General features: G+C 38.6%; 1 protein-coding gene across 1 annotated transcript; it reads right to left on the minus strand.

Annotated features, from left to right (window-relative positions):
- Positions 1 to 17: 17 nt before the first annotated feature.
- EEF1E1 (eukaryotic translation elongation factor 1 epsilon 1) lies at positions 18 to 22,517 on the minus strand. The gene is made up of 4 exons (XM_008058700.1): positions 22,372 to 22,517; positions 17,399 to 17,599; positions 10,598 to 10,693; positions 18 to 663 (listed from the first exon to the last, which is right to left on the minus strand). The coding sequence occupies exons 1-4, from the start codon at positions 22,456 to 22,458 to the stop codon at positions 523 to 525; spliced, it is 525 nt and encodes a 174-aa protein (XP_008056891.1). The 5' UTR covers positions 22,459 to 22,517; the 3' UTR covers positions 18 to 522.
- Between the last annotated feature and the right edge of the window lie 3,748 nt (positions 22,518 to 26,265).

A 26,265-nucleotide genomic window follows, 5' to 3' on the forward strand; every position in this document is an offset into this window, starting at 1 on the left:
GAAAGAAACAAAAAAGATTTTTTCAATAACATTTACTAGCTCACATAAATATCTGAAAACAAATCCATCTGTCTTCCCTTTGTTTCCTTGGCACAATTTGTCATAGTTCTTAACACACTACCACAAATATCCATAAGGGGAAAATAATTTTTAAAATATAAAATGAAAGAGAGGTTAATAAATAGCCAAATATGTCAACCACTGAAAGGACTATCTTTTTTTTAAGATTAAGCCACAGATTTACAATTTTTATTAAAATAAATGTAATCTATAAAAACAAGGTTAATTTATAACTTGATTTAAACTGGGTTTGGATAGCAGTTGAATTTTTACATAAAAAAATTTTAAAACTTCAACTAAAGAACAAATAAAACATTAGGACACAAATTTATACTTTAAAAGTTCTATCATCTTCAACAAATAAAAAAATGACTGCATATCAATTTACATTAGTCCTGTTGTCCAGAGTACATTTTCCATTTAAAACATTTTTAATTGTTCTTCTGTAGGCATGGATAGCTTCTAGTGGGAATTAGTATACAGTCTGTTCTTGATGAAGACAACACTAGACAGATGTTGCCTGATGCCTGGGTAATGTTGAATGTGACAAAACCAGCGAGACACATTAAGGTATTTCTCCTTTTCTTGAACTGTCAGGTCAACCTAAGTAGAGATTAAAAACATACACACACAACACAGACATTACATAAGCACAGCTAATTAATATTACTTAGGTAGGAGATAGAAATTAAAACCCCTCCCCAAGAGTTCTCAGAAGCCAATATACTTAGGTAGGAGTAAAAGTTTCAGCCACTTAGAAAAGCTATCCATTTGTTTACTGCTTCTATGTTCAGTTCAAAACCAGATGTGTTTCTAGGGAAATAAGTTTTCAACAAATGCAAAATTTAAATTAACTGAGGATTTGGAGGCCCAAAGAGTATGTCTTTTTACTTTATTGGAAAGGAAGATAGTAGACAACTGCTGCCTTCCACTCAACTCTGAGGAAAAATCTTACTCAAGAAAGACTAAGATCCATTTTAAATGACTACTGCTTAATATATGGAGGGGCTATTCCTAGTGGCACATGACTCAGATGAAGGAGGCAGAGTAAATGCACAAGAACACACCTTCTAAATACTGTTTGCATTAAAGCTGAACTCAGTCCTTTGGTGCATTTAGTGGTTCACATTTACTAGGAAGAAGGCCCAGAGACTTGGCTAGAAAGAGATGCAATAAAATCTGCAGGTACTTATCTTTTCACTGGGCTTCAATTCCAAAGCAGGAGACCCACAGACTTTTCTCTAAGATAAATTTTGGAATTAGTAAGTGTTATCAGGTAAAGAGTAAGCCAGCAGGGTAGTAACTTGACCATGTATGGGTAGTTAGTTCTTTCTCCTGTTAAGTCACACTTATTTAACAGATAGTGCAAGTTTCTGTAACAATGACAGGAATGTTTACACAAAGAAGAAAACTCAGTCACCCTACAAGTGGTTCAACCCATCAGTGGTCTATACGTTAGAGCGCACTTTTTATGAGATGGCTGTCCTAATGCTTTTTAAAATGTAGCATGTACTTGTCCTACAGGTAAATATTACACTAAGGGATCAGCAAAAGTGAAGGACTAATCACTCTAGTATGCAATAATTGCTACAGAATGCAAAAGGATATTAAAAATAAAATGTAAAGAAAGACAGTCAATAAATTTGGACTCATTTGTTGGCTCAGTTTACCTAAATTGTTAGCAGTGACAGTCTCATTGCTTCTGTTTCATAAAAAATTGTTTCAGGTTTTAGACACTGAAGTCTTTCAAGCTACTACAGCAAATTATATATTCATCTTGTTTAAGGATGTATGAGGTTATGCCTACTTATCAGAAAGACACTACTATAACTATTCATCTACAACAGTCAGTCCATGGCATAATATAACACAAAGTCAAGAAAACTGGTTAAGAATGTTTTGTAATGTAAGAGTTAATTTTTATTGGAAGAGAATTTATAGTTTTATATGTAAAGAATTACATTAGCCTGTTAGGTTCAAATTGAAAGGACCACCTGACTGGGATGTTTTCATAGGGGGCACTGTGAAAACCATCATCTATGGAATAAAATGAGCATCAGTCTATAGTTCAAAATATTCTGCAAAATATTTTGTAAAAGAGCTTTTTGTTCTTTTTCTAAATCTTAACCATCTGTAAACTTCACCAATGACTTCAAATAAAAATGTAAGATTTTTAGAAAAGTTCAACCAGTAGTAAACACAGCTGCAAATCTAACAGGAAGTGGGAGGTTGTTTTTTTTTTTTAAACCAAAAATGAATGAATAAAATTCAAAATCAACTTCAGCAAACTTCTTTGCTGATAGTTAAAACAAACAGAGGCTGGGTGTGGGGCATACATCTGAATCTCAGCACTTTGGAAGGCTGAGGCAGGAGGATCACTTGAGCCCAGGAGTTCAATATTAGCCCGGGCAATAAAACAGCAAGACCCCCGTCTCTATAAAAATGTAAAAAACAAAAGACAAAACAGAAGTAACAATAAGTTTTATTCCAACTTGACTTAACATCAGCTGCTGAAATATGATTCAAATCTAAGTCAAATTCTTAGTCCTTTCAGAGCTTTCATTTTAAGTTAAGTCTACATTCAGCTATTCTGTAAAGCATTTCCAAACAATAAAGTGCTAATGTTTGTTTGATTTATGTTCAAGTTGTTCACCCAGATTTTAAATCAGGTAAAATGGACAATGTGTATGAATATTTATATTTCAAAACATCACTTTGCTAGCACAGAAGACTAGTATATGTTGCTACCAGGTCTATTATTTAAAACAGTAATAATAACATACAGCAAGCACACAGCAAAATAAATATTCTCCAACTTAAAAATATCATATTTGGAGTCTCTACTCTGAGGATTATTAACAGAATAAAATATAAAATAGTATAAAATAATGTCTATTCCAAGAGCTTTTAAAGCTTCTAACATTTCCTTATTCTAGTAATCTTTAACTAGATGATCCATTTTACAGTATTTTTAGATGATCTATTTTAGAAAGTGTAAATTTATTCATTTTTTCACTCAGAAAATGTTTGCCAGAAATACAGAGCTTGTCTAAAAAGATCTGGTTACCATTCTAACCTCTTTTTACCATTTAAACCTTGGAATCTGTTCCCTTGAGTCTGAGATAATTACGACTGACCTTGATTTGTTAACTGCCACTTCTTAGGTAGACATTCTATAGATAAACTTACTATAAGCAAACAAATGAACACACAAACAAAAGAACAGATTTGTTTTCCACACCAAATTTAATGGGTTTTTAGGGCATTTTTAAATGGAATTCACTGGGTTATTTTACTTTAAACACTGGCTTTCCATCATCTCTTTCTAGCTAAACTTCTTTTTCCTTTCTTACAACAGGAAACACAATGCAATTGTTCTAGTTACTAGTTCCCACTTCATACTGGTCACGTCAGTGTGTCTGTCCATAGTGGTGCCTGGCACTTTCTACTTAATTCCTTTTAATTTATATTGTTGCTCTATAATTACTCTGAACTTTAAAGCTAAACAGCTAATATTCCGAATCACTAATTTTCCATGAAGTCATATGAGAAACACGTTAAGTGACCCAGATCAGGGTGAAACACTGGCTTGCTACCTTTCCAACTGGCACCATACCATGCTATCTTTGGGGCATTCTTTATGGTCAGTGTTCCTGGACTGTTGGACTGTTTTGCAGCTGTTTCTTTCATTTTTTCCTTCTCTTATAAAAGAGCCACATATCTCCACTGGTGCTCCAAACTTGAGAACAAAAGTATTTCAGTTGATAACAATCTTACAGTAAAGCAGCACATAAAATTACAAAGGACTGGAATAATCTGGAGTAACAGTCTGTTCATAGGGACTACTGCCAGTGAAATCACTTTAAAAAAAGCCGTTGAGTCACTAGTGTGATAATGGACAGCTACATTAAAGGCAGTTTAACAAAGACAGGCAATAAAATATTCTTCAAAGGCAATTAAGAAAGACCACATCTTCTTATAATAGCCCAGCCACAACTAAAATTGGGCTCACAATGAAACAAAATACAGTGGGATTATCTGATGACTTCAAGGTTCCTTGACTAATGTTTTGTACACTGTGCTGATTACATGTTAAGTATTGAAAAACGTGAACAGACAGATGAAGGAATACATGAGGGAAAAAAATAAATACCCGGCCAAAGCAAATAAAGCACAAGAACTTGACGAATATGAGCAAGCTGCCAATCTGGACTTCACGTCTACCCTGCCTGAACTTAATACCTAGTAATTATTCTTTCCTCCTCAGTGTATGTTTATACCCAACTTAACAGGGATGTCATTTAACACCACAGTATCATTCTGTCCCTGTGGAGGATTTAGTGTGTGAGGACTGCTCCTTGAGGTGGTGTTAATTTCTCTGATTATTTTTCCTATACTTGGACTAGGGTAGGAGGGATATTTAATTCATGGTATGAACCCAAAGGGATGGGCAACAGAGTGATTGACATATTATTGCATTCAATATCATTTTAAAAAAGAAAAGGATGATATCTTTAATCATTATATCCTAGTAACTATATATAAAAGGATATACATTCCAAAATAGAAAATATTAATAGATATAGATTGCTAAACACTGCTAACATAAACCTAATTTTAACATGCAAAATTGAATGAAACACTTCTAACCTGACTGAAAAACCAGATGCCCTCTAGAATACCTAGACTCACAATTAAATAGCTTTGCAGCCAGGCACAGTGGCTCACGCCTATAATCCTAGCACTCTGGGAGGCTGAGGTACGAGCATTGCCTAAGCCCACAGGTTCGAGACCAGCCCGGGCAATTAGTGAGACCTCATCTCTACAATAAATCAAAAATTAGCCAGGCATGGTGGTATGTGCCTGTAGTTCCAGTTACCTGGAAGACTGAGTGGAAGGATCCCTGAGCCCAGCAGGTTGAGGCTGTGGTGGCCGTTGAGTGTGCCACTGCACTCCAGCCTGGGTGACAGAGTGAAACTCCAACTCAAAAAAAAAAAAAAAAAAAAAAATGCTTTGTAGTTGGTGCCATGAATATTTTGCATTATGAAATTATGACCTTGTTTACTTTGTTGGCAAAGAAATTCCACACAAATTTCTCCTTTTCAGAGCATTTTCTTTCCCTACCACATGACCTGCCTAAGTCAGAAGAAAGGAAAATGTCAATATACACTTATACACTTGGTTTTAAGAGTTACACTTCATTATCATCGCTTTTTTTAAAAAAATTAAATGGGAGAAATGCTCTCTTTAATAACAGCTCAATGCTACAGAAAGTCAGATAAATTGTGGATCCTGATAGACATTTACTAGCCTGCTGGCAGTTATCACACATAGAATAACATGACATTTTTCCTAATATAAAGCTTTAAAACGTGAAATAATATCAAAACATCTCATGTAAATATGTGTTCAAAAAATGCCAGTAAGTTTGCTATTGTGGTTTTCAGACATAAACTGTTCTTATAGCCCTCTACCAGGCAGCCATGTCTCACTAAAAGCAAGTATGGACTCCCCCAAGTTGAAAGACTACAGGTTTGCCACCAGGAGAGAGATGCTTAGATACTTTAACAGCAAATCCTCTTTACCTTGGAGGCTTTTTTTCATTTTGAAATAAGGTAAATTGGGTCACGTCATCATTTTAAATTCAAAAAGCTACTAAGACATATTGAACCTAGAATGGAATAAAAAGAGGTTGGTGTGATCAAAGTATTTCAGCTCCAATTAAATTTTCTTCGTAATTAAAGTATATAACTAAAGGTTACACATGCACTATAAAGATAAACAAACTAAAACCGGAACTATAAATAGGTATAGATCATTAAGGATTGCTAATCTCAATAAGTATTTAGCTGCACAAGGCACTGTGCTAAGAACTGGAAAGGTACAAAGAGAAATAAGACATGATCCTCCCCGGTCCCCTTAATTTTGTTTAAATTGAGTCATATTCCTTGTAAGTTTGAGGAAAATTGCTTCCACTTCCCTGTTTTCCCAGCATAATTATTTTATTTTACTTTTTTTGAGATACGGTCTTGCTTGTTGCCCAGGCTGGAGTGTATTGGTGTGATGATAGCTCACCGCAGTCCAGAACTGCTAGGCTTAGGTGATCCTCCCACTTTACCTATAGGACTACAGGTGAACACCACTATGACTGGCTAATTAAAACAAAAAATTTGTAGAGATAGGATTTTGTTATGTTGCCCACATTGGTCTCCTGGCCTTAAGTGATCCTCTTGCCTTGGCCTCCCAAAGTGCTGGGATTACAGGGATAAGCCACCATGCCTGGCCCTAGAATAATTATCTTTTAAAAATTAATGAATTAATTTGAGTTGGAGTCACACTCTGTCGCCCAGGCTGGAGTGCAATGGCACATTCACGGACACACCAGCATCGACCTGCTGGACTCTGGTGATCCTTCCGCCTCAGCCTTCCAAGTAGCTGGAACTACAGGCACATGCTACTAACGCTCGGCTAATTTTTGATTTATTGTAGAGATGAGGTCTCGCCAAATTGCCTTGGTTGGTCTTGAACCCGCGGGTTCAGGCAATCCACTTGCCTTGGTCTCCCAAACTGCTGGGATTACAGGCTGGGCCACAGAGCCTGGTCAAGCATAATTATCAATAGACTTTTTCTCATAGTCAAAAGTGTTGTCTTTGATGAAAAGTCATGTGGTCTTCCTACTTCTAAGCAATATTTATAGTCAAACTTATGATAAGCTTTCTAAAACAATCAAAATTCCCTTCGATAGCCAAGACCATTGAAATATCCAGATAATTTTCTGACAATTTCATAATTCTACATCCTACTTATCTGCCTCGCTAATGGAAAACATAATATTCTGATCAGAAACTAGTAACGGATTCCATTTTCTCTAATTCAATAATTGCTTTCATGAAAAAGTCCTTATTTCTTCAATGAGATTAATAGTTCCTTGAAAACAGTTTTATATTTCTTTTGTGTTCTTCTCAAGTATAGTATAGTGTGAGTATATAGTAGGCTTCCGATAAATAATTTACAACTTATGATAATAGAGAATTTTATGCCAAGTTAAGGATCATACTAAGTCAATACAATAATAACATTATAGAACTTAGCAGAATCACTGAGAGATCTTGGAGGAATAATTCTTTTTTTTACTTTTTTAAAATTTTATTTTAAAGATGTGGGGTACAATTCAGGGTTAGGTATACGAATGGTCATTGTGTAGGTAAAGTTTAAGCCTCACTTTGGTCCCCATTTCACCTGGTTTGAGCCTTATTGATGAGGTGTATCTCCCCACCCCCACTCCCGGAATAATAATTCTTTTTTTTTTTTTGGAGTCAAAATCTCACTCTGTCACCCAGGCTGGAGTGCAGTGGCATACTCATGGACACCCCAGTGTTGACCTGCTGGGCTCAGGCGATCCTTCTGCCTCAGCCTTCCAAGTAGCTGGGACTACAGGCACTCATTACCACACTGGGCTATTTTTTTTTTAATTGTAGAAATGAAGTCTTGTCAAGTTGCCCAGGCTGGTCTCGAGCCACTGGACTCAGGCAGTCCTCTAGCTTCGGCCTCCCAAAGTGCTGAGATTACAGGCTTCAGCCACTTCCTGGAATAATTCTTAATAGAGTCAAGTAAATCCAAATTGAAGGATTATAGCTTGAGTGGGAGACTAAGAATCACTGTATCATACATTATTATTGGGGGGTACTATCTATCTTTAACTTAATAATCTATGACTGTAATGAAGTACAAGCTGAGTTAACAGCAATGAGCTCTGGAGAGAACTACAAATCACTCTGAATTGTCTGGTTACAACCTTTCTCCTCTCTCAACCTCATCTGAAAATTTAGACTCATGAGGCCTCAATCCTTGTTCTCCTATTCTTGGGAAATGGCAAAGCCAAATATGCAGGAGGCTTTTCAGAGGAGAAAACAACTTTGTCTTCCCAGAAAACAAACCCTCCCCTTTGCTTTATGAGGCCGATAGCAGCACTGAACCACAGACAGGATAGGGCCTGCGCTGGCCTCAATTATTAGGGTATTTTACAGTTTACAAAGGGCTTCCCCATACATTAATACACTTTAGTCAGATGATTTAGTTTGTCTTGGCCATTCCAAAAATTGAGCTCTAACCCTCTGCATAAATCATTCGAACTTTCTAAGCATTAGTTTCCTTCTCTGTAAAAACCTACGTGGTTGACAGATAATGAAAAAATAAACATATATGAAACTCCTTGAAAAGTATAAGAAACATGCTTAAAAAATTTGTATTCAAAGTTTACAGAGGATTGACTATACAATGTGCCAGGAATTATGAACTGCTACAATCTCTAGCCCATCAACTTGTAATTTAGAGAGAGAGATTTTTAAAGAAGTACAGTACAAAAAGAAACAAACCAGATCCAAGGTAATCTATGAGGTACAAAAAGGAAAGGAGGTAGGCGCATTTATATACTTTAAGAGCCTGGGAGCGCTTCAACCGAGGAATTAGTGTTGAAACTGAGAGACACCTGATGAAATGCAAATGAATTTGGGAGGAAAATAAGGGCAGGGACCAGGAAACAAAAAAGACCAATGCAAAGATGCTGAGTAGAAAGACCTAGCATCAACCGAGCTCCAGGGGTACATGTTATGGCTGAATGACAGCAACAAAGCTAGCAAGGGAGGCAGAAATCAAACAAAGAAGGGACTCCCATGCTATCAAATTTTACCTTGTAGGGAATGAGGACCTACTTAAATATTTGGAGAAAGACAAGGACATGGTCCTGAAAAAGATTGCTTCAATGGCCACCAGACTCATCTCTTACAGTCCATCCTCTTTTGACAAACAAAAGATTATGAATTCTGCAAGAAGGGCAATGCCATCCAGGATCACAAGAAGAGACACACGTGGGAGGTATCCAGGAGCTGCATCTCTGAGGTGCAGAATGCAGAAAATATATGAGTTCTTTTTTCCCACAGGGGGAAGAGAGGTGTTGAGGTGATGTGGAGCTGAGCCAAGTATCTAAGCGGAAACATATATGTAAGAAAGTATAAACTCTGGAGCCAAATTGCCTGGTTTCTGGACCCGGTTCCACCCCTTACTTGGACGATCTCAAAGACGACATCTGACCTCGCTATGCCTCAGCTAGCTCATCTGTACAATGGGGCCTACCTCACAGGGCACTATTATTAGGATTAATTAATAGAATTAAAGGAGTTATACAACATAAACAACAGTGCCAAGAACATAGTCCTATATAAATGGAAATAAATTTAAGATGGAATACAATTTAAGATGAAGAGATAGACCAGACACAGGGCAAAATTGAAGATATGAACAAGAAAAGAAATAAAATCTGGAACAAGATCCAGAAAGGGGTGGGAGTTGGGAAGTGGAGAGCTGAGTTAAAAGGTCAGACTGACGAAGCATGGTTGCGCACACTTGTAATCCCAGCACTCTGGGAGGCCAAGGTAGGACGATTGCTTGAGTCTAGATTTCAAGACCAGCCTAGGCAACACAGTGAGACTTCGTCTCTACAAAAAATAAAAAGTCTGTAGTCCCAGCTACTTGGGAGGCTGAAGGTGAAGGATTACCTGAGCCTAGGAGGTCAAGGCTACAGTGAGCCGTGATCACACCACAGCATTTCAGCCTGGGCAACAGAGTGAGACCCCCTGGCTCAAAAAAGAAAGGCCAGATAAGTGGATTGCCATCGGAAAAAAGCAATGCAACCCTGTCTGAGACAAGAAAAAGACAAGATGAATGAGGATGTGCAAGCAGGCAGATCCGAGGACGACTGGATGCAAACGCACAGCCTCCATTTTATAGCTGAACGATGGAGGAAGGCTGCAATAATGGTTAAAAATAAAAGGAAAGGGAGAAGGATGGAGCTTGAGAAAAGTGGTAAAAGCCTAAGTCTCCCTGTGAGGAGAAGAAGGAGCTGATAAGAACAAGAGCTCAGATGTGATTGGACAGGAAAAATTTTTAGTGGCAGCAAGCTGTGGGGCTGTGATTTCTCCAACAGAGTTCAGCATGAATGGATAAATGAAGACATTTACTTGGAGCAGCCAAGAGCTGGGGACAAGGAAGGGGTGGTGACTGCAGAGAAAAGGAACTACAGATGCTAACAAGAGGATATGGCTGAAGTTACACAAAAGTGGGTCTAGGTTGGGTGGGAAGAAACCATCCAGATTTGGAAAAACAGGAGTCAAATTACATCAGATAGGGATTAGGGGTTAGAGATTAGAAGAGTCAAAATAAGAGGCTGCACAAAAGATGGGGAACTGGAATTAAGATCTAGAGGCGGAACGGCATGAATATGGGGTCCAGGGGATGATGATAAAGTCCAAAGGATAGCTAGAGAAGTTGTTGAAGAACAGAAGCAAAGGTCGAGAATCAAGCACATCAAGGAACAGGAAGCAACTAGGTTAAACAGATAGGTAAAAAAATACCTTATGAAAATAATTTCTTTCATTTTTATTTGATAAATTGAAAATGCAAATCTGTTTTAAATTCAAAACAATAAAAACATCATTCTCAAAACTACAGAAAAAAAGCCAGTAGCTATTCAAATACTCACTATAAAGCGATGAAGTCCATAGTACAACAGGATATCTGCTAAAGTAAAGTTATACCCTGTAAGGTAGACTTTATCTTCAAGATATGAATTAAGATCCTAGAAAAAAACAAATAAAATATGTATTAATTTATTTTTATCCCCTGCTCCCATACAAGTGAAAAACATTAATTTAAAAACAGTAATTAAAGTATATATCATATGACTTAAAATATTTAGAAGACTATTAGAAAACAAAATACTGACATTTAGTAAGTTGAATCTTCAATATCAATATTCATTCAAAACCACAATTCATATGCCAATCAGCCTAATTAAAAATGGTATAAACATTATTAATCTTATTTTAAACACAAAAAATTAGAAAATGATATTCAAAGTGCCACCAATGATCATTTCAGAGTTCAGTTTTTTGTTTTTGGAAACATTTTGTAAATCATATTCATATTAGATTTTTTCCATTAAAATATAAAAAGCTCCTCAACAAAGTCTATCTGTTCAGAGATCTTAGAAACTCTACCCATGAAACAATTCCCAATTTCCCCTTCCTTCTAGGCCCTGGAAACCTACTTCCTTCCAAGTCCTGGAAATTCTACTTTCTGTTTCTATAAATGCTACTATTCTAGATACCGCATGGAAGTGGAATCACAGAAAATTTGAACTTTGTGACTTGTCTGTTTCACTGAACATAAGCTTCCTCCATGTTGTAGCATGTGTCAGAAATTTCCTTCCTTTTTAAGGCTGCACAATATTCCACTGTATGTATAGATTACATTTTATCCATTCACTTGTCAACAGACACAGGTTGTTTCCACCTTTTGGCTATTGTGAAGAATGCTGCTATAAACATGACTGTACAAATCTCTCTTCAAAACCATGCTTTGGATCTTTTAGGTATAAACTTGGAAGTGAAGTTGCTGAATCAAATGATAATTTCTATCAATTTCTTGAGGAACTGCTACTCAGCTGTTTGCAGTGGTCACACATTCTATATTCCCACCAACAATGCACAAGAGTGACAATCTCCTCACCAATGCTTGTTACTTTGTTGTTTTTGGTTTTTTTGGGGGGGGAGGTGAGGGGGTAGTAGTCATCCTAATGGATATGAGGTGATATTTCATTATGAGTTTGATTTGCATTTCCCTAATGATTAGTGATTCTAGCACCTTTTTATGTGCTTATTGCTACTGGTATCTTCTTTGGAGAAATGTCTACTCAGGTCCTTTGCCCATTTAAAAAATCAGATTATTGAGTTTTTTTGTTGAGTTGTAGGAGTTTCTTTATATATTCTGAATATCAAGCCCTTATCAGATATATGATTTGCAAATATTTTCTTCCACTTTGTAGGATGCCTTTTCACTCCATTGATTGTGTCCTTTGCGCAGAAATCTTTAATTTTGATGTTCAATGTATCTATTTTTACCCTTTTTTTTTGAGTTCGAGTCTCTGTCGTCCAGACTGGAGTGCAATGACAGCTCCCGGCCACCACAGCCTTGACCTGCTGGGCTCTGGTGATCTTTCCACCTCAGCCTTCCAAGTAGCTGGAAATACAGGCGTGTGCTACCACGCCCGGCTAATTTTTGATTTATTGTAGAGATGAGGTCTCGCCAAGTTGCCCAAGCAGGTCTCGAACCCGTGGGCTCAGGCAATCCACTCACCTCGGCCTCCCAAAGGCGCGGGATTATAGGCTGAGCCACCGAGCCCGGCTTATTTTTACTTTTTTAAGAAGTATTATCTCACAGACCAGCATGAATATATCAGCTTCCTGATAGGAAAAACTTTTGGCCTCTCTTAAAGTTAACACATAACTTAGCAGAACAGGAATTTACATTAAATTATATGAAATTAAATGAGACAACAGATTCACACTGAAGGTCTTTAGAAGGTTTTATAAATACGTTATATGAATTATTATTAGATCAGATTATTAGAGATTCCTCTAGAGACTAGTTATAAAACATTGCCCAGTGGTCAACAGCATTTATTCTGGAAAAATTCCTTAAACTACAGACAGAACATTTTGTTCTGATTCTCAAATCACAACTGTCTTGTTTGTTTGGGTGACTATAACAGACTACATAAACTGGGTGGCTTATAAACAACAGAAATTTATTTCTCACAGTTCTGGAAGCAGGAAGTCCAAGATCAAGGCTCTGGCAAATGTCAATGTCTCACTTCCTGGTTCACTGGCAGTTGCATTTTCACTGGTAGAAGGGGTGATGTCTCTTTCAGGCCTCTTTTATAAGGGGATTAATTTCATTCATGAAGGTTCTGCCTCCGGGATTTAATCACTTCCTAAAGACCCAACTCCTAATACCATCACCTTGGGAGTTAGGATTTATTAATATACGAATTTTAGGGCACATAAACATCTAGATCATAGCAACATTCCAAAGTGTCTGGCCTGCAGTGGTTCAGTAATGAATAAATGTTTGCTGAATTGCATTTAATCTCTTTGAGTCTGCCCATACACTCCATGTGATATACACTCAGCGTGACAACTATGAAGATCTTTATGATGATCCACTTCCTCTTAATGAAAATAAATATATTTTCTTTTCCTTATGGTTTTCATTTAAAGACAGTCATTTTCAAAATGGTCTATATGGATTCCCAGAGGTGGCACAGATAAGAACATAAAGAAATGTGGACACAAATGATGAGACAGGTGTGGAAGAATCAAAATAAAATTTGAGTGGGGAAGGTAGAACAAACATGTTAGTGCATTAGGGGCCACCATTTAAACCATTAACAATTTAAAAATGTGGTTTTTTTTGTTTTTTTGTTTTGAATAAGAGTCTCACTCTGTCACACAGGCTGGAGGGCAGTGGCACACTCCCGGCCACCTCAGCCTTGACCTGCTAGGATCAGGTGATCCTTCTGCCTCAGCCTTCCAAGTAGCTGGAACTACAGATGCGCACTTCCACATCTGGCTAATTTATTGATTGTAGAGATGAGATCTCACCAAGTTGCTTAGGCTGGTCTTGAACCTGTGGGCTCAGGCAATCCTCTCACCTTGGCCTCCCAAAGTGCTGGGATTATAGGCGTGAGCCACTGTGCTTGCCCTACCATTAACAATTTTATGGAAAAAAAAAAAGGAAATTTTTTGTTTGTTTGTTTGTTTTGGTAATGAAATTGCAGTAGTAAAGGAGAAAAGGGTAATACTCATGTTAGTTTTGTGGAAGTGTTCACTCTACTACAACAGTTTGCTTTTCCAGAGGACAAATAAGCAACATAGCCTTAAAAATGTATAGCTTTTTAGTCTAGCAGTTTCCTGTGTAAGAATTTAGCTTAAGAAAACAAATAATAACATGTTCTTATATTTAGTAAGAATCTAGTAAACTATCCAGGGATAGACAATTTAAACTGTGGTACAATTACAGTTGGACCCTGAACAACTCAGGTTTCAACTCTGTGGATTCACTTATACAGGAATTTTCTTCCACCTCTGCCACCCCGAAACAGTAAGACGAAACCCTCCTCTTCCTCCTCCTCTGGCTACTCAATGAGAAGAGGATGAGGATAAAGATCTTTATGATAATCCACTTTCATTTAATGAAGAGTAAACATATTTTCTCTTCCTTAAGATTTTAACTTTTCTCTAGCTTACTTTACTACAATATAGTATATAATACATATAACATGTAACATATGTGTTTATCAACTGTTTATGTTATGGGTAAGGCTTGTAGTCAATAGTAGGCTATTAGTAAGTTCTTGGGGAGTCAAAAATATAAATTTTCAACTGCTAAGGGGATTGGTGCTCTTACTGTACTGTTCAAGAGTCAACTGTATATGGTGGAAGACTAACAGGTAATGAAAAGGAGAGTGTCAGAAAATGTTTATTGCTGGGTGTGGTGGCTCATGCCTGTAATCCCAGCATTTTGGGAGGCTGAGGCGAGAGGATTGCCTGAGCCCATGGGTTTGAGACCAGTCCAGGCAACATGGTGAGACCCTGTCTCTATAATAAATCAAAAAATTAGCTGGGCATAGTGGCACACGCCTATAGTTCCAGCTACTTGGAAGGCTGAAGCAGAAGGATTGCCTGAGCCCAGCAGGTTGAGGCTTCAGTGGCTGTGAGCGTGCCACTGCACTCCAGTCTGGGTGACAGAGTGAGACTCCAACTCCAAAAAAAAAAAAAAGAAAACATTTATTGACATAAAAAGATGTTCATAACACATTAGCAGTTAACTGCTGGGGACCAGCTCCAGCTGGGTTCAGGGTACCCCAAAGGTGGAGACGGCGTTGGCGATTGGGGGAAAGAAGAGAGAAAGAGAGAGAGAGAAAGAAAGAGACTGGACTCCGGTCTAGTGCAGAAGCGATGTGTGTTATTGGGAATTACAACGGGTCTTTTATACACAAAGTCAGATGTGGGAGGGGCGTCCCCCACCCACCAGAAACCTTAATCCATGAAAACTTAATCAATGATTGCCTTAAACCCTTTTCATATGATAATCTTAAAATCCCATAACAAAGGATAACCTAATCTGTGACTGACATATTCTATAAACCTTTTTCATCAAGCTGATTGATTTATGCTAAGTTAAACAATTCTATAGAAGCTTAAATATTTACTTTACAAACGAAAGTGGCCCATCCCAGAATATTTGGAATGTGGTCCAGTCCAAAGTTCACAGTGGGCTACCTGCAAGTAACCCAGCCGCATTCTTTCAACAAAATGGCTGTCTTCTAAAACTATATTCTACAATTTACACCTTCAATAAATCCTAAGATCATGACCCAGAAGCCTGTGACCAATACTAAGGCTCTTAAATGTGACACGAGTTTGAATTATAAGTTGTGTGAAAGCCAAAACTGCAGTTTGCGGAAGAATGGGAGCAATGAGCTTCTAAAGTTAGCTTGTGTTCGTCCCAGTCTCAGAGTTTTTATGTTTTGAGCTCACAGGAGCTTAATCTGGTTAGTGCTGAGTAGAAAAGGGGAGGAAATGGGGTCAATAGCTCCCGAACGCATCCTAGTGGTCTCGGGGTCAACGGCCCTTCCTGATCCCTAACGCTCAGTGGGCCTCTGTGGCTGGCTCCCAACAGTTAACAAAAAAACAGGTTACCATACCTAGTAGGTGCTCATTTTTAAAATAAAATACACACACGTATACACAAAAAGAAAATAAGCATGGAAAGAGCACAAAAGGAGTTGTTGGATGACTGAACATAAGCATCATTAACAATTCTCTTTTGTTGGTAGGACTATGGATGTTTCAAATGTCTTTCATTAGCTTATTTGTATTTCTGAAATTTTTGTATTTACTGCCTTTAAAATAAAACCAACGCTGTCTTGCAGCATTGCAAGATTGCAAAACAAAACAGAAAATGACTCTTTTGTCATCTGTGCTCATATGGTCAAAAATCACATTAGAATCCATTCTATAGACATCTGAGTTCTGTAAGGGCAGAAACTGTGTCTAATGCACCACCAGTCCTTGGAACTGTATCCTGGTGCTCTGCAGGTGCTTATGCTGCAGGTGCAAATGAGCAAGCTGTGGAAGAGAGCAAGGCAGAGAAAGGAAGACAACCAAATTACCCAGCTCCATTTCAAAACCAGGACCATCTTAAGTAGGTCTCCCAATTAAATACTTTTGTATCTCAGAGCTAATGTTTGGGGAGTTACTTCGATGCTTCTAATACCAAATCTATTACCACAACTTTTTAACCTATTAAGCCATTTCATTGACATCCTGCTCATATCTTTTGGAATCAAGTACTTCGTTACTATTCTTTCCTTTGGAAAACTATACAAGATGGTCATATTCACTTTGTATTTGCTAGAAATCTCACATTCACCAGACGGAAAGATAGGCCTGCATCCCTCTGGAAATGCTGTGGAGAACGGAAAGGGCAGAGGAGAGGGTTCCCTGTGAATGATCAGCATTAATGACAGATATTAAGAATGAATGGTTGATCTATAAAGGATCAAGACCTGAAACTGACTTTCTACCAGTCCTATTGATAGCATCTATCAATAATATAGTTTATGCTATTTTCCATAAGGAGATAAAAACTTTCTCATACAACTTACATTGCCATTATATAATAATGGAAGTAAATTAACAAACATAAGGGATTTCTGCAATGATATGTGGTTACCTTGGTGATCTTTAAGCTTCATTCAAATGTAAAGCTTTTGTACAATGTTTAAAACTCTGCTTTATTTTTAGATAAATAAATTAACAAAACTAATTTCATGTGGGATGCTTCTCATTCTTGGTGGGCGACTCTAGAGCCATATTTATTTTATATTATATAAATAATTAATAGATTCTTTTGTTAAAATTTGATACCTTAGAAAGAAAATACAAATCATAAAGCAATGATCCTCAAGGGAGGTAAAGGCAGACTTTCTCAGATTAATCAGATAGATTTTTCAAACTACAACCAACTCTCAAAGATTCAAATTCCCTCTTGCCTCTGAGAACATACTTTATCTTTTAGAGAATCAGGACTGTTAAGTGAGAAATCACATTTTTAAAAAAAAGTCATACAAAATTATAATTACCGACTATGACAAGTGTTTTGAAAGAAAAGCACAGGGTGCTCTGATGGCACACAGAACAAGGAACCTCATCTAGCTGAGAGAGTAGTCAAGGAAGTTTCCTAGGCAGGGTGTCTGAGCAGAGATCTGAATGGGAAGGGGTGGGAGATAGTAGAGCTTCCAGGCAGAGGTATTGACAGGTGCAAACTATCCTGAGGCAGAAGAAAAACAGTAAAGGCCAAGCTTTTGAATCTCAGGGAAAAGAGGTTTCTGCTTAATAGTTCATGCATTTCAGCCTATAAAGAGAAGTCACCATACCTTCAACAGAATGTGGATATCCTCTTTATTGGTGTGTCCATCAACTTGAGTGACTCTGTATTCTAACCATTGCTGAACTATTGCTTTTTCTTCTGCAGTATTCCCCAGTAAATACTCTTTGTTGGCTTGTTTGACTAGATGAGCTGCTATAGTAGTCAATCCTGTTAGACTTGGACCATTGTTTGTTTGAAGAACTGGAATCTTGAAAGGAAGAAAAGTCATTCAGATAAATTTAAAAACAAAGATCATCATGACCATAATTTCTAAGTAATCATTAAATCTCTCAACTTTTTTCAAATACTCTAGGATTTACTCTAAGATACTAAATTACATATAAACGAAAGTCAGGAAAATAGCAGTTATGTAATTTATCATTTGGTAACAGATGTTTGATGGTAAAACTGGTAATAACACTGCAATAATCAATATAATGTTACTACAATAATTTATAATTGTGTATGTACGATATGAGAAAATGAAAATTCTAATAATACTATATTAATTTCGATCAAGATTATCTACACGCTATTATAGCAAAGTGAACATACTTGAATAAACCCGACTTTTTATGTTTCCTCTATTACAACAGCAATACAAAGGATCAGATTTACTTGCATATAAGAAATTGCCAATTAATTTAAATTTTATTAATATACAACTAAGCACAAAGCATTATGAGAAATTTCAAGGAAAATGTAAAATATCATTCAATGGGAAGACTGACCAAACAAAAATAACAAGTATACAATCTAAACGACCTAAGCAAACAAAAACAGAATTTTCTAGGGAAGATTGCTGCTCTTTACAGTCATAAAATAGTATTTTGCACTCTATATGATTTATACTTTGCAGGGCACTTCCATATTCACATCTGTATCAACAGGACATGGTGAAGTATACAGGAAGATTAACAATCTTTAGATACCGATTCAAAGGTTACCTCCTAAGAGGTAAAGGAGGAAACTAAAGGTATTTTCCACTTTCCATTCACTACTTAACTCCCAGAATTTCTCACACTCAAATGAAACCACAGCCTTTAAGATTGCTAATGACTTCCACTTAAAACACCTATTGAAAGAAAACAACATGAAACCCATTGGTGGTGCTGGTAATGTTCTGTTCCTTGACTGTATGCTATACTTTGTAAAAATAAAATAAAACGACACATTTGCTGAGTGTTGGGGGGAGCGAGTTGGGGGGATGATGAAGTCTAAAGAGAATTATTTGTAAAAAATAAATAAATTATCCACAACTCCATCATGCCAACTAAAAAAAAAAAGTTACCTTCTCATCTAACTAAGTCTACTAAGTCTTCTAAGTCTACATAGTCTTCTGAGACTAGTAGGTAATTTCATCCTCATTTTACAGATAAAAAAACAAGGTCATCTGGTTGGCAATGGCAGAGACAGGGTTTGAATAAAGTATTCCTTTACATAGCCTAAAGTATACAAATCTTATGCAGTTACAATCATGGGACACACACTATTTTCACATTCATCTTAGGGTTCCAGTCTTTAAAGTCATGCATCGTCAACCATGGACTACATTTGATGGTGGCCCCGTAAAATGATAAAATCGTATTTTTAAATCTTTTTCTATATTTAGATACATAAGTGCATACTACAATTGACTACAGTATTCAGTACAGTAATCTTGTTTGTAGCTGAGTAACAATAGGTCATACTGTATAGCCTAGGTGTGCAGTAATCAACATTCTCTAGGTTTGTTAAAATATAACACAACAATGAACTCTCCCAGTGACCCATTTCCCAGAAGGTATCCCTGTCTTTAAATGACATGTGACTGTATTTCAATGTGTTGGTGCACTGTAATTTAATGAAACATTCTCCTACAGATGGCTCTCTGGACTGCTTTCAGTTTTCAAGCATTATTGGTAATGCTGCAGAGCATGACTTATTGTTGGCTAACTGATGTCAGATGTCTTCCCAGGAAATGGCTGAATCTTATCACATATACCCATCTCTTTCCCTATACACATACCGAGAAACTTTCAATAGCTGCCCACTGCTAAAATGTTTCAATTAAAATAAAATTAAAAGTCACGTGTTGAACGCCAAAGCCCTCACAGTTGGGTCTCAAGCTGTAATTTTGAGTTTACCTTGCACTGCATCACTCCACATAATCGTTTACTTTGCAGACGAAAAATAAAATTCTACCACCTCCCCAGCAACTGACAGAAAGGACTATCTCTTGGCCAAGGGAACCACAGAGTAAACTTGAAAACAGTTCTCACCGGGGGCGGTGGCACAAGCCTGTGATCCCAGCACTTTGGGAGGCTGAGGTGAGAGGATTGCCTGAGCCCATGGGTTCGAGGACAGCCTGGGCAACTTGGTGAGACCTCATCTCTACAATAAATCAAAAAATTAGCTGGGTATGGTAGCATATGCCTGTAGTTCCGGCTACTTGGAAGGCTGAGGCGGAAGGATCGCCTGAGCCCAGCAGGTGGACGCTGGGGTGGCCATAAGCGTGCACCTGCACTCCAGCCTGGGCGATGGAGTAAGATTCCAACTCAAAACAAACAAACAAAAAAACTGAGTTCTCAGCTATGACAGGATCTAGACAAGCCTCTCTACAAGCCCTCCCTTGCTAACTGCCCTTGTGCTCTCTTCCAAAGAGCTAAACAGAAACTAGACTTTTCAAAACACTGCTAGAGGAGGGAGGGGCATACCTCATCAACAATGGTACCTGCATAATCAACGTTTGTATACCTAACCCTGAATTGTACCCCACATCTTTATAATTAAAAAAAAAATCATTTTGGATTTAAAAACAAAACAAAACACTTCATCACTGATATCAGCCAACCACCTGATGCTGCCCCTACTTTATTTGCCTAGCAAGCGACCACCAACCACAGAGGTTCTGGCCAGTCTACAGAAAATGCTGAAGAATGCTTTTCATGTCCTCTGCTTCACCCTTTGAAGTCAGAGGGCTTAAAACTCCACTCTGGGATCATGCTAATGTGGCCATTTTTTAACAAAGGTCTCAAGAAGAGGCATGAAGTTCAACTGCATATGCACAAGTTTCTTCTTTTATTAATATTTACAACCTCTTCTACAGCTTATTGAGTATGTATACTCAACCATCGTTCAGCATAAATTTCTGTCTTATTCTTCCCTCCCTAGAAGTAGGTTTTCAGCTTCCGGCTGGAGACTATGCTTGCCAGTTAGTCAGAATGGCCACGCTGCAGGCTGCAGCCATTTATGAGAAATAAAGCTCTCCCTCACAAATTTATGAATCTTGTCATTCTTTAGTTGACAACTTATTGCCCCAAACACACCAATCTTTCATAACTTACTGGTTTCATATTCATATCTTTTAAAATCTAATCCCTTAAACACCAGCTTTTCCTTGAAGCTTGTCAAATTTTTTTTTCTTTCTTTTTTTGAGTCAGAGTGCAGTGGCATGCTCACGGCCACCGCAGACTTGATCCGGTAGGCTCAGGTGATCCTTCCACCTCAGTCTTCCAAGTTGCTGGAACTACAGGCACGCATCACCATGCCTGGCTAATTTTTTGATTTATTGTAGAGGTGAAGTCTAGCCAAGTTGCCCAGACTGGTCTCAAACCCATGGGCTCAGGCAATCCTCTCACCTTGGCCTCCCAAAGTGCTGGGACTATAGGTGTGAGCCACAGCCCCTGGTCTAATTACTATTCTTATTTTAAAGATGTGGGGTACAATTCAGGGTTGGGTATATAAGTGGTCATCATACAGGTAAAGCGTGGGTAACCTTATTGATGTTAGGTCAGAATTAACTTCCTCTTCCACACTCAACAACGTTTGCCTCCATTAGTACATACTGCTAAGCTTTAAATTAGTTGTTGATGACTGTTTCTCATACTAAATAATATTCATGTCGTGGCAATATTCCCTGGAAAATATCAACAAAATTAGGGAGTAGCGGCAGAAGGGATGTAATTAGCTTGGGGGCAGCAGAAAAAACAGAAACAGGCCACTTTGGCTCCAATGTCTACTCCACCACCACCTGATCTTAGACAGGTCATTTAACCTTCCTAAGCTTCAGGTTAATTTATGTACAAAAACTACAATACCACCACTTTCAAGGCAGAATTTGAACATGTAACAAATGAAGAACAGAAAAAAAAAAAAGACAAAACACAAAGGTAATCTGAAAAAATATCTCAAAGGGTCAAAAAACCAGATACATCCAAAGTAGTTTTCCTACAACCATTTTCTTCCTCTAATACATTCGCTCCACAGCATACAACGATCTTTATAAAATACAAATATTCTTCAACACCCTAGAAAATCTTAAGTCCTTATACCACATCAATCTCATACGGTACACATTTCCTTCATTCTCTGCGCATCACACACTTGACTCGAGGCCTCAGAAAAGCCTTCCTTGAATCTCCTAAGTTGGGCCAAATGTTCTTTCAGCCATTTAGGCTGCAACATGGCATTTTTCACTACTGTAATTTAAATAGCTGCAACGTTGGTCCACTCGGCCAAAACAAGTTTTCTTAGGGGAGGGAGCGTGTTGGCCTTAGTCACCGCCGTATTCCCCGGGCCCAGCACAGCGCTAGCTGGCACTCGGAGAGCTGTCACCGAGTCGCTGCGTGGTAACTCGATGAAAGGTGCAATTACGGCAAACACAATCACTGACTGCAAACGCTGGGCTTCCAGGTTGGTCTAAGAGCTCTCTGAGGGTCCTCTAGCAATGGGTTTTGTTTCCCCCTAATGGGTGATGCACTTCGCGGGAGGCGAAGTTCAGGCCGGGCCCGGCCAGAGCAGGTTCCCCCCCCGCCCTCCAGGAGCTAGGGCGGCAGGCGCTGAGGCCCAAAGGCGCCAGCTGGCTCCGCGAAGCAGACACGTGGGGCGCCGGGAAGCCGCATCCTCGCTCCGCCCGCCCCGGCCGGCCGGGCCCCGCCCGGGCTCTGCAGGCCCCGCTCCCGCCCACCGCTTCTCCTCGGTGCGGCTCGCGTTTCTCACCTGCCGCTCGCCCTGGGCACTGTATTTATTCCCTTTACTCAGCCCCAAAGACTTCTCCAGCAGCGTTAGCTCGGCGGCCGCCGCCATCTTCCGACCGTAGCTCCTGCCAGGGGCGGGGCCGGGAGAGCAAGATCCTCCCGCATTGGCGGGAAGGGCCACCCCCGGAAACGTCACCGACGATTGGCTGAACGGAGGCGGAGGGGGGCGTTGGGATTGGCGCACTAAGGTGTAGGAGGCGGGGCTAAATCAAGGGGCGGGACCGAGGCCGGTGCATGCTGCAGGTGGAGCGATCATGGCAGAGTTGCACTCTTGAGTGCTTTTTTTTTTTTTTTGAGTGGAGTCTTTTGGAGTCGGAGTGTCTCACTCTGTCGCTCAGGCTAGAGTGCAGTGGCACGCTCACGGTCACCGCAGCCTCGACCTGCTGGGCTCAGGTGAGCCTTCCTCCCTAGCCTTCCAGATAGCTGGAACCACAGGCAGACACCACCGCGCCCGGCTGATTTTCTTGTAGATACGAGGTTTCGTCGTGTTGCCCAGGCTGGTCTCGAACCCCTGAGCTCAGGCGATCCTCTCTCCTTCGCCTCCCAAAGTGCTGAGATGATAGGCGTGAGTCACCGCCTCCCGGCTACTCTTGAGCTTTTTTTTAAATTTAAATTTAAATTTAAATTTAAATTTTATTTTAACTTTTGAGCTCTGGAAGCGCGTTCTGACAGTGAGCGGCAGAGCGGGGCTTTGGTCGCTAAGGTGGATCCCTAATCGCAAGCTGTTGGCCTGGCTACAGTGCCAACAGGTGAGGACACTTTATATATTGTGGGAACTGAAACGTATCTTAGTTTGGCTCATGAATCTGTGAATTTGAATAGCAAAGAATTCACAAATTGAATCGCAAAGGGTTCACAATTCATTAGAGGTTTCTAACATAGAGTATAATACATGAGGATTTTAATTGTATGGTAATAACTTATTGGAAAAACTAATTTTTTCTACTGCCATTCTACAGTTCAATGCTCAATTATTTAAACTTATTCATAGAGCACTGAATAGTGGTCAAATAAGTATCATAACCCAAAAAAGTCAATCAGTAGTGATATAATTTTATGTAACTTTTGGTATGTAAATAATGCACATAACTCCCCGCCACCTCTCAAGTTGCCATATTCTTTATCTTCACAATGAAAAATGGGTAGCATACGTTGAGGCTTTGCATTTCCAAAGATTTCTGAAAACAAAAAATATTTTTCATATTGAAGAACGAATAAACAAACTGTGTATTAGTCTGAGAAACATAGAAATTTAATGAGGAATGTTGCTACTGTGTTACACCTTCCCTGTCCCAGAACACTTAATGAGTTAACTCTGGCAGCAGAGGTAACCATAAGGAAAAGAAAACTTTAACAAATCAACATAAAGTACAAAGGAAATTCCAGGGTAAGTCAATTGCTGTGCATTAATACTGTTTTACTTTCCATATACAGATACTTGTATGACTATTTTACTACTTCTAAAAGAAAAAAAAACAAAACAAAACAGGCCTCTGAGAGAATTCACATATAAATTTTCAGTTTTGGGGTATAGTGTTTGCTTGTAATAAAGCACTTTTAAAAAAATTCACATTTATCTAATTCCAGTGGGTGATATATTTGAAACCAGTCTTGACCTAAATGATAGAACTGAGATTTATATTCCAGCACAAAATATCTGATAAGATAGTCACCCAAATGTTTATTTACATACCAAAAGCTACATTTACCCAAATAAAAGCGATCACTTTCGGGGAGTAAGACTGGATAAATGAGCGGAGTGGAATATCACTTTATTTTTATTGTTAATTTTTTACAGCGTCTTGCTCTGCTCTAGGCTGGAGTGCAGTGGTGTAGCCATTACTCATCACACCTTTGAAGTCCTGAGCCCTAGAGATCCTTCCACCTCAGCCTCCAAAGTGCTGAGACTACAGGAGTGAACTACTGAGCCTGGCTAATTCGTGCATTTTGATTTGAATTGTTACCAATGGATTTTGCAAGAAAAAATAAAGTTTGTTTTTAATGCAACTACTAGCTTCTTTCTTCCCTTTGAGTCCTACAGGTCCTGAATTTCCTTTTCTTCCTTGGTATTCTCCCTTTTGTAGTAGATGTATACGCCTGGAGAAGAAAATCGGTGGGCCACTGCACTGCTTCTGAGAGTAAATGGAAGAGAGGTGATGCCACATAAATAGAGGCAAATTTAAACCAGATTTCAGAAGCCAGCAGTTCTAGTCTCCATTTAGCCCTGATTAGTGTATCGCTGTAGCCAGACAGTTAACCCCTTTGGGTCTCAGTTTTCTCATGTATAACACAATGGACTTGGATTAGACATTCTCTCTGGTCTCTGTTAAATTGGACATTCTGTCTTTTTATATTTTGATACTTTTGCCTTTTGAATGGGGATTTTTGTACTGCTAATGCAATTTTGTATCATTGGCTAGAAGGGCTTTTGATATGGCCAATCGGTGTATGAATGTAGTGGCTTGCTTGCCTTGAACAGAATTTAGGAGTGACCACAGAGAGAGGGACCCAAGTCTCTAGACTTAATTCCAACAGATGAGAGGATCAGAAGTGTTTCATGTAGACAGGGCTGGCTTCATGGAGGTGTAACCTCCAAAGCCACCGAGAGCTCTGTGCTTGGTTTAAGGCTCTGTTGTCATCATCTTGAAATTCTTAATAGTTAAAAAAAAAAAAGATCCTGCATTTTCATTTTGACCTGTGTCTCACAAATTACATAGGGCCAGTAAAGTTTATATGTAGTATGTAAAGTTTATAACCTTTGCTGAGTTTTATGGACTAAAAAGATCCCAAGAAGCATTTGAGGCTTTGACAGTGCCCCAACAAAGGGAACTGAATATATCCTTAATGAATGCAGATCTATTTCAGAGGCTTCAATATGCTCTTGCTTGTCTGTCTTCGTACCAATTATCCACCTCCTCAAGGAACTCTGAAATTAATACTCGTTGAACACTATTATGTTTTAGGTACTTATGCATAAGTTATGTCATTCAGTCTTCACAACAATAATGGGAAATATATGGCTCCAAATCAGAGCTTTTGGATATATGACAATATCTACTCTGATTAATTTAAGCAGAGGAAGGATATAGTAAAGAATATTAGGAAGTTCATGATAACATTAGGAAGTCTAGAGAATCAGTCTCAAGGTTAATTCCATAAAAATATCCAAAACAAAGTTGCAGATTGGCCTGATTAGGAAATGTCACTGCTACAAAGCATCAACACCAACAGTTCTTGGAATTTTCTGCAGCTACTGCTGCTACAAGTACCAATGCCATTTCATCAGGAGTATGACTTTCCTGTCACTGGGACACTGCTCCTCCCCCACTGCTGCATCTGGAAGCTGGATGCCCTGGCTGTCCACTATTCCTGCGAAAAATGGTATCTTCATACGCAGCCTGCATCCTACCATTGTGCACTTCTGAATCGAAATCCCTTATGGTAGGTGTCTGATTGGCAAAAACAAATCACTTACCTGTGTTTTGGTTGCAAGGTAAGCTGGGAAATTGAGAATTTTGACATCTACACTGGTGAGGCCTTGATTATATATTTATCTTCAGTACCCTCACTAAATGGTTGACATATGAGAGCGGGACATTATGCAATGGTTGGGTGCTCTGCATTGTAGAAACTGTGTGACTGTCAACAATAGGGAGATAAGAGAAAGAGCATATGGAAACTTGAACAAGCTTGCTGATTGCCTTACTGGTGTTAATGAGAAGAAAAAAGCTATTATTTGACATCAGATGCTGAAGGAGCAGGAAAGAAGGAGAAATAAAAGATGACTAGCTAATTCCAGTATTGTTCATAATAGGGAACTATTAGGCAGTATTCAAAAAGAGAGGATTAAGCTTAT

Source organism: Carlito syrichta, unplaced genomic scaffold (assembly GCF_000164805.1).
Source record: "Carlito syrichta isolate Samal-C Ts95f unplaced genomic scaffold, Tarsius_syrichta-2.0.1 Scaffold303602, whole genome shotgun sequence".
Taxonomy (NCBI): domain Eukaryota; kingdom Metazoa; phylum Chordata; class Mammalia; order Primates; family Tarsiidae; genus Carlito; species Carlito syrichta.

Excerpts from the sequence above, each read along its gene's own strand:
- EEF1E1 (XM_008058700.1), bottom strand. The coding sequence starts at position 22,458 with ATGGCGGCGGCCGCCGAGCTAACGCTGCTGGAGAAGTCTTTGGGGCTG. Across the intron at positions 10,694-17,398 it reads ATATCCACATTCTGTTGAAG|GATCTTAATTCATATCTTGA; the intron begins GTATGGTGACTT and ends GTTTTTTTCTAG. Across the intron at positions 664-10,597 it reads ATGGACTTCATCGCTTTATA|GTTGACCTGACAGTTCAAGA; the intron begins GTGAGTATTTGA and ends ATCTCTACTTAG.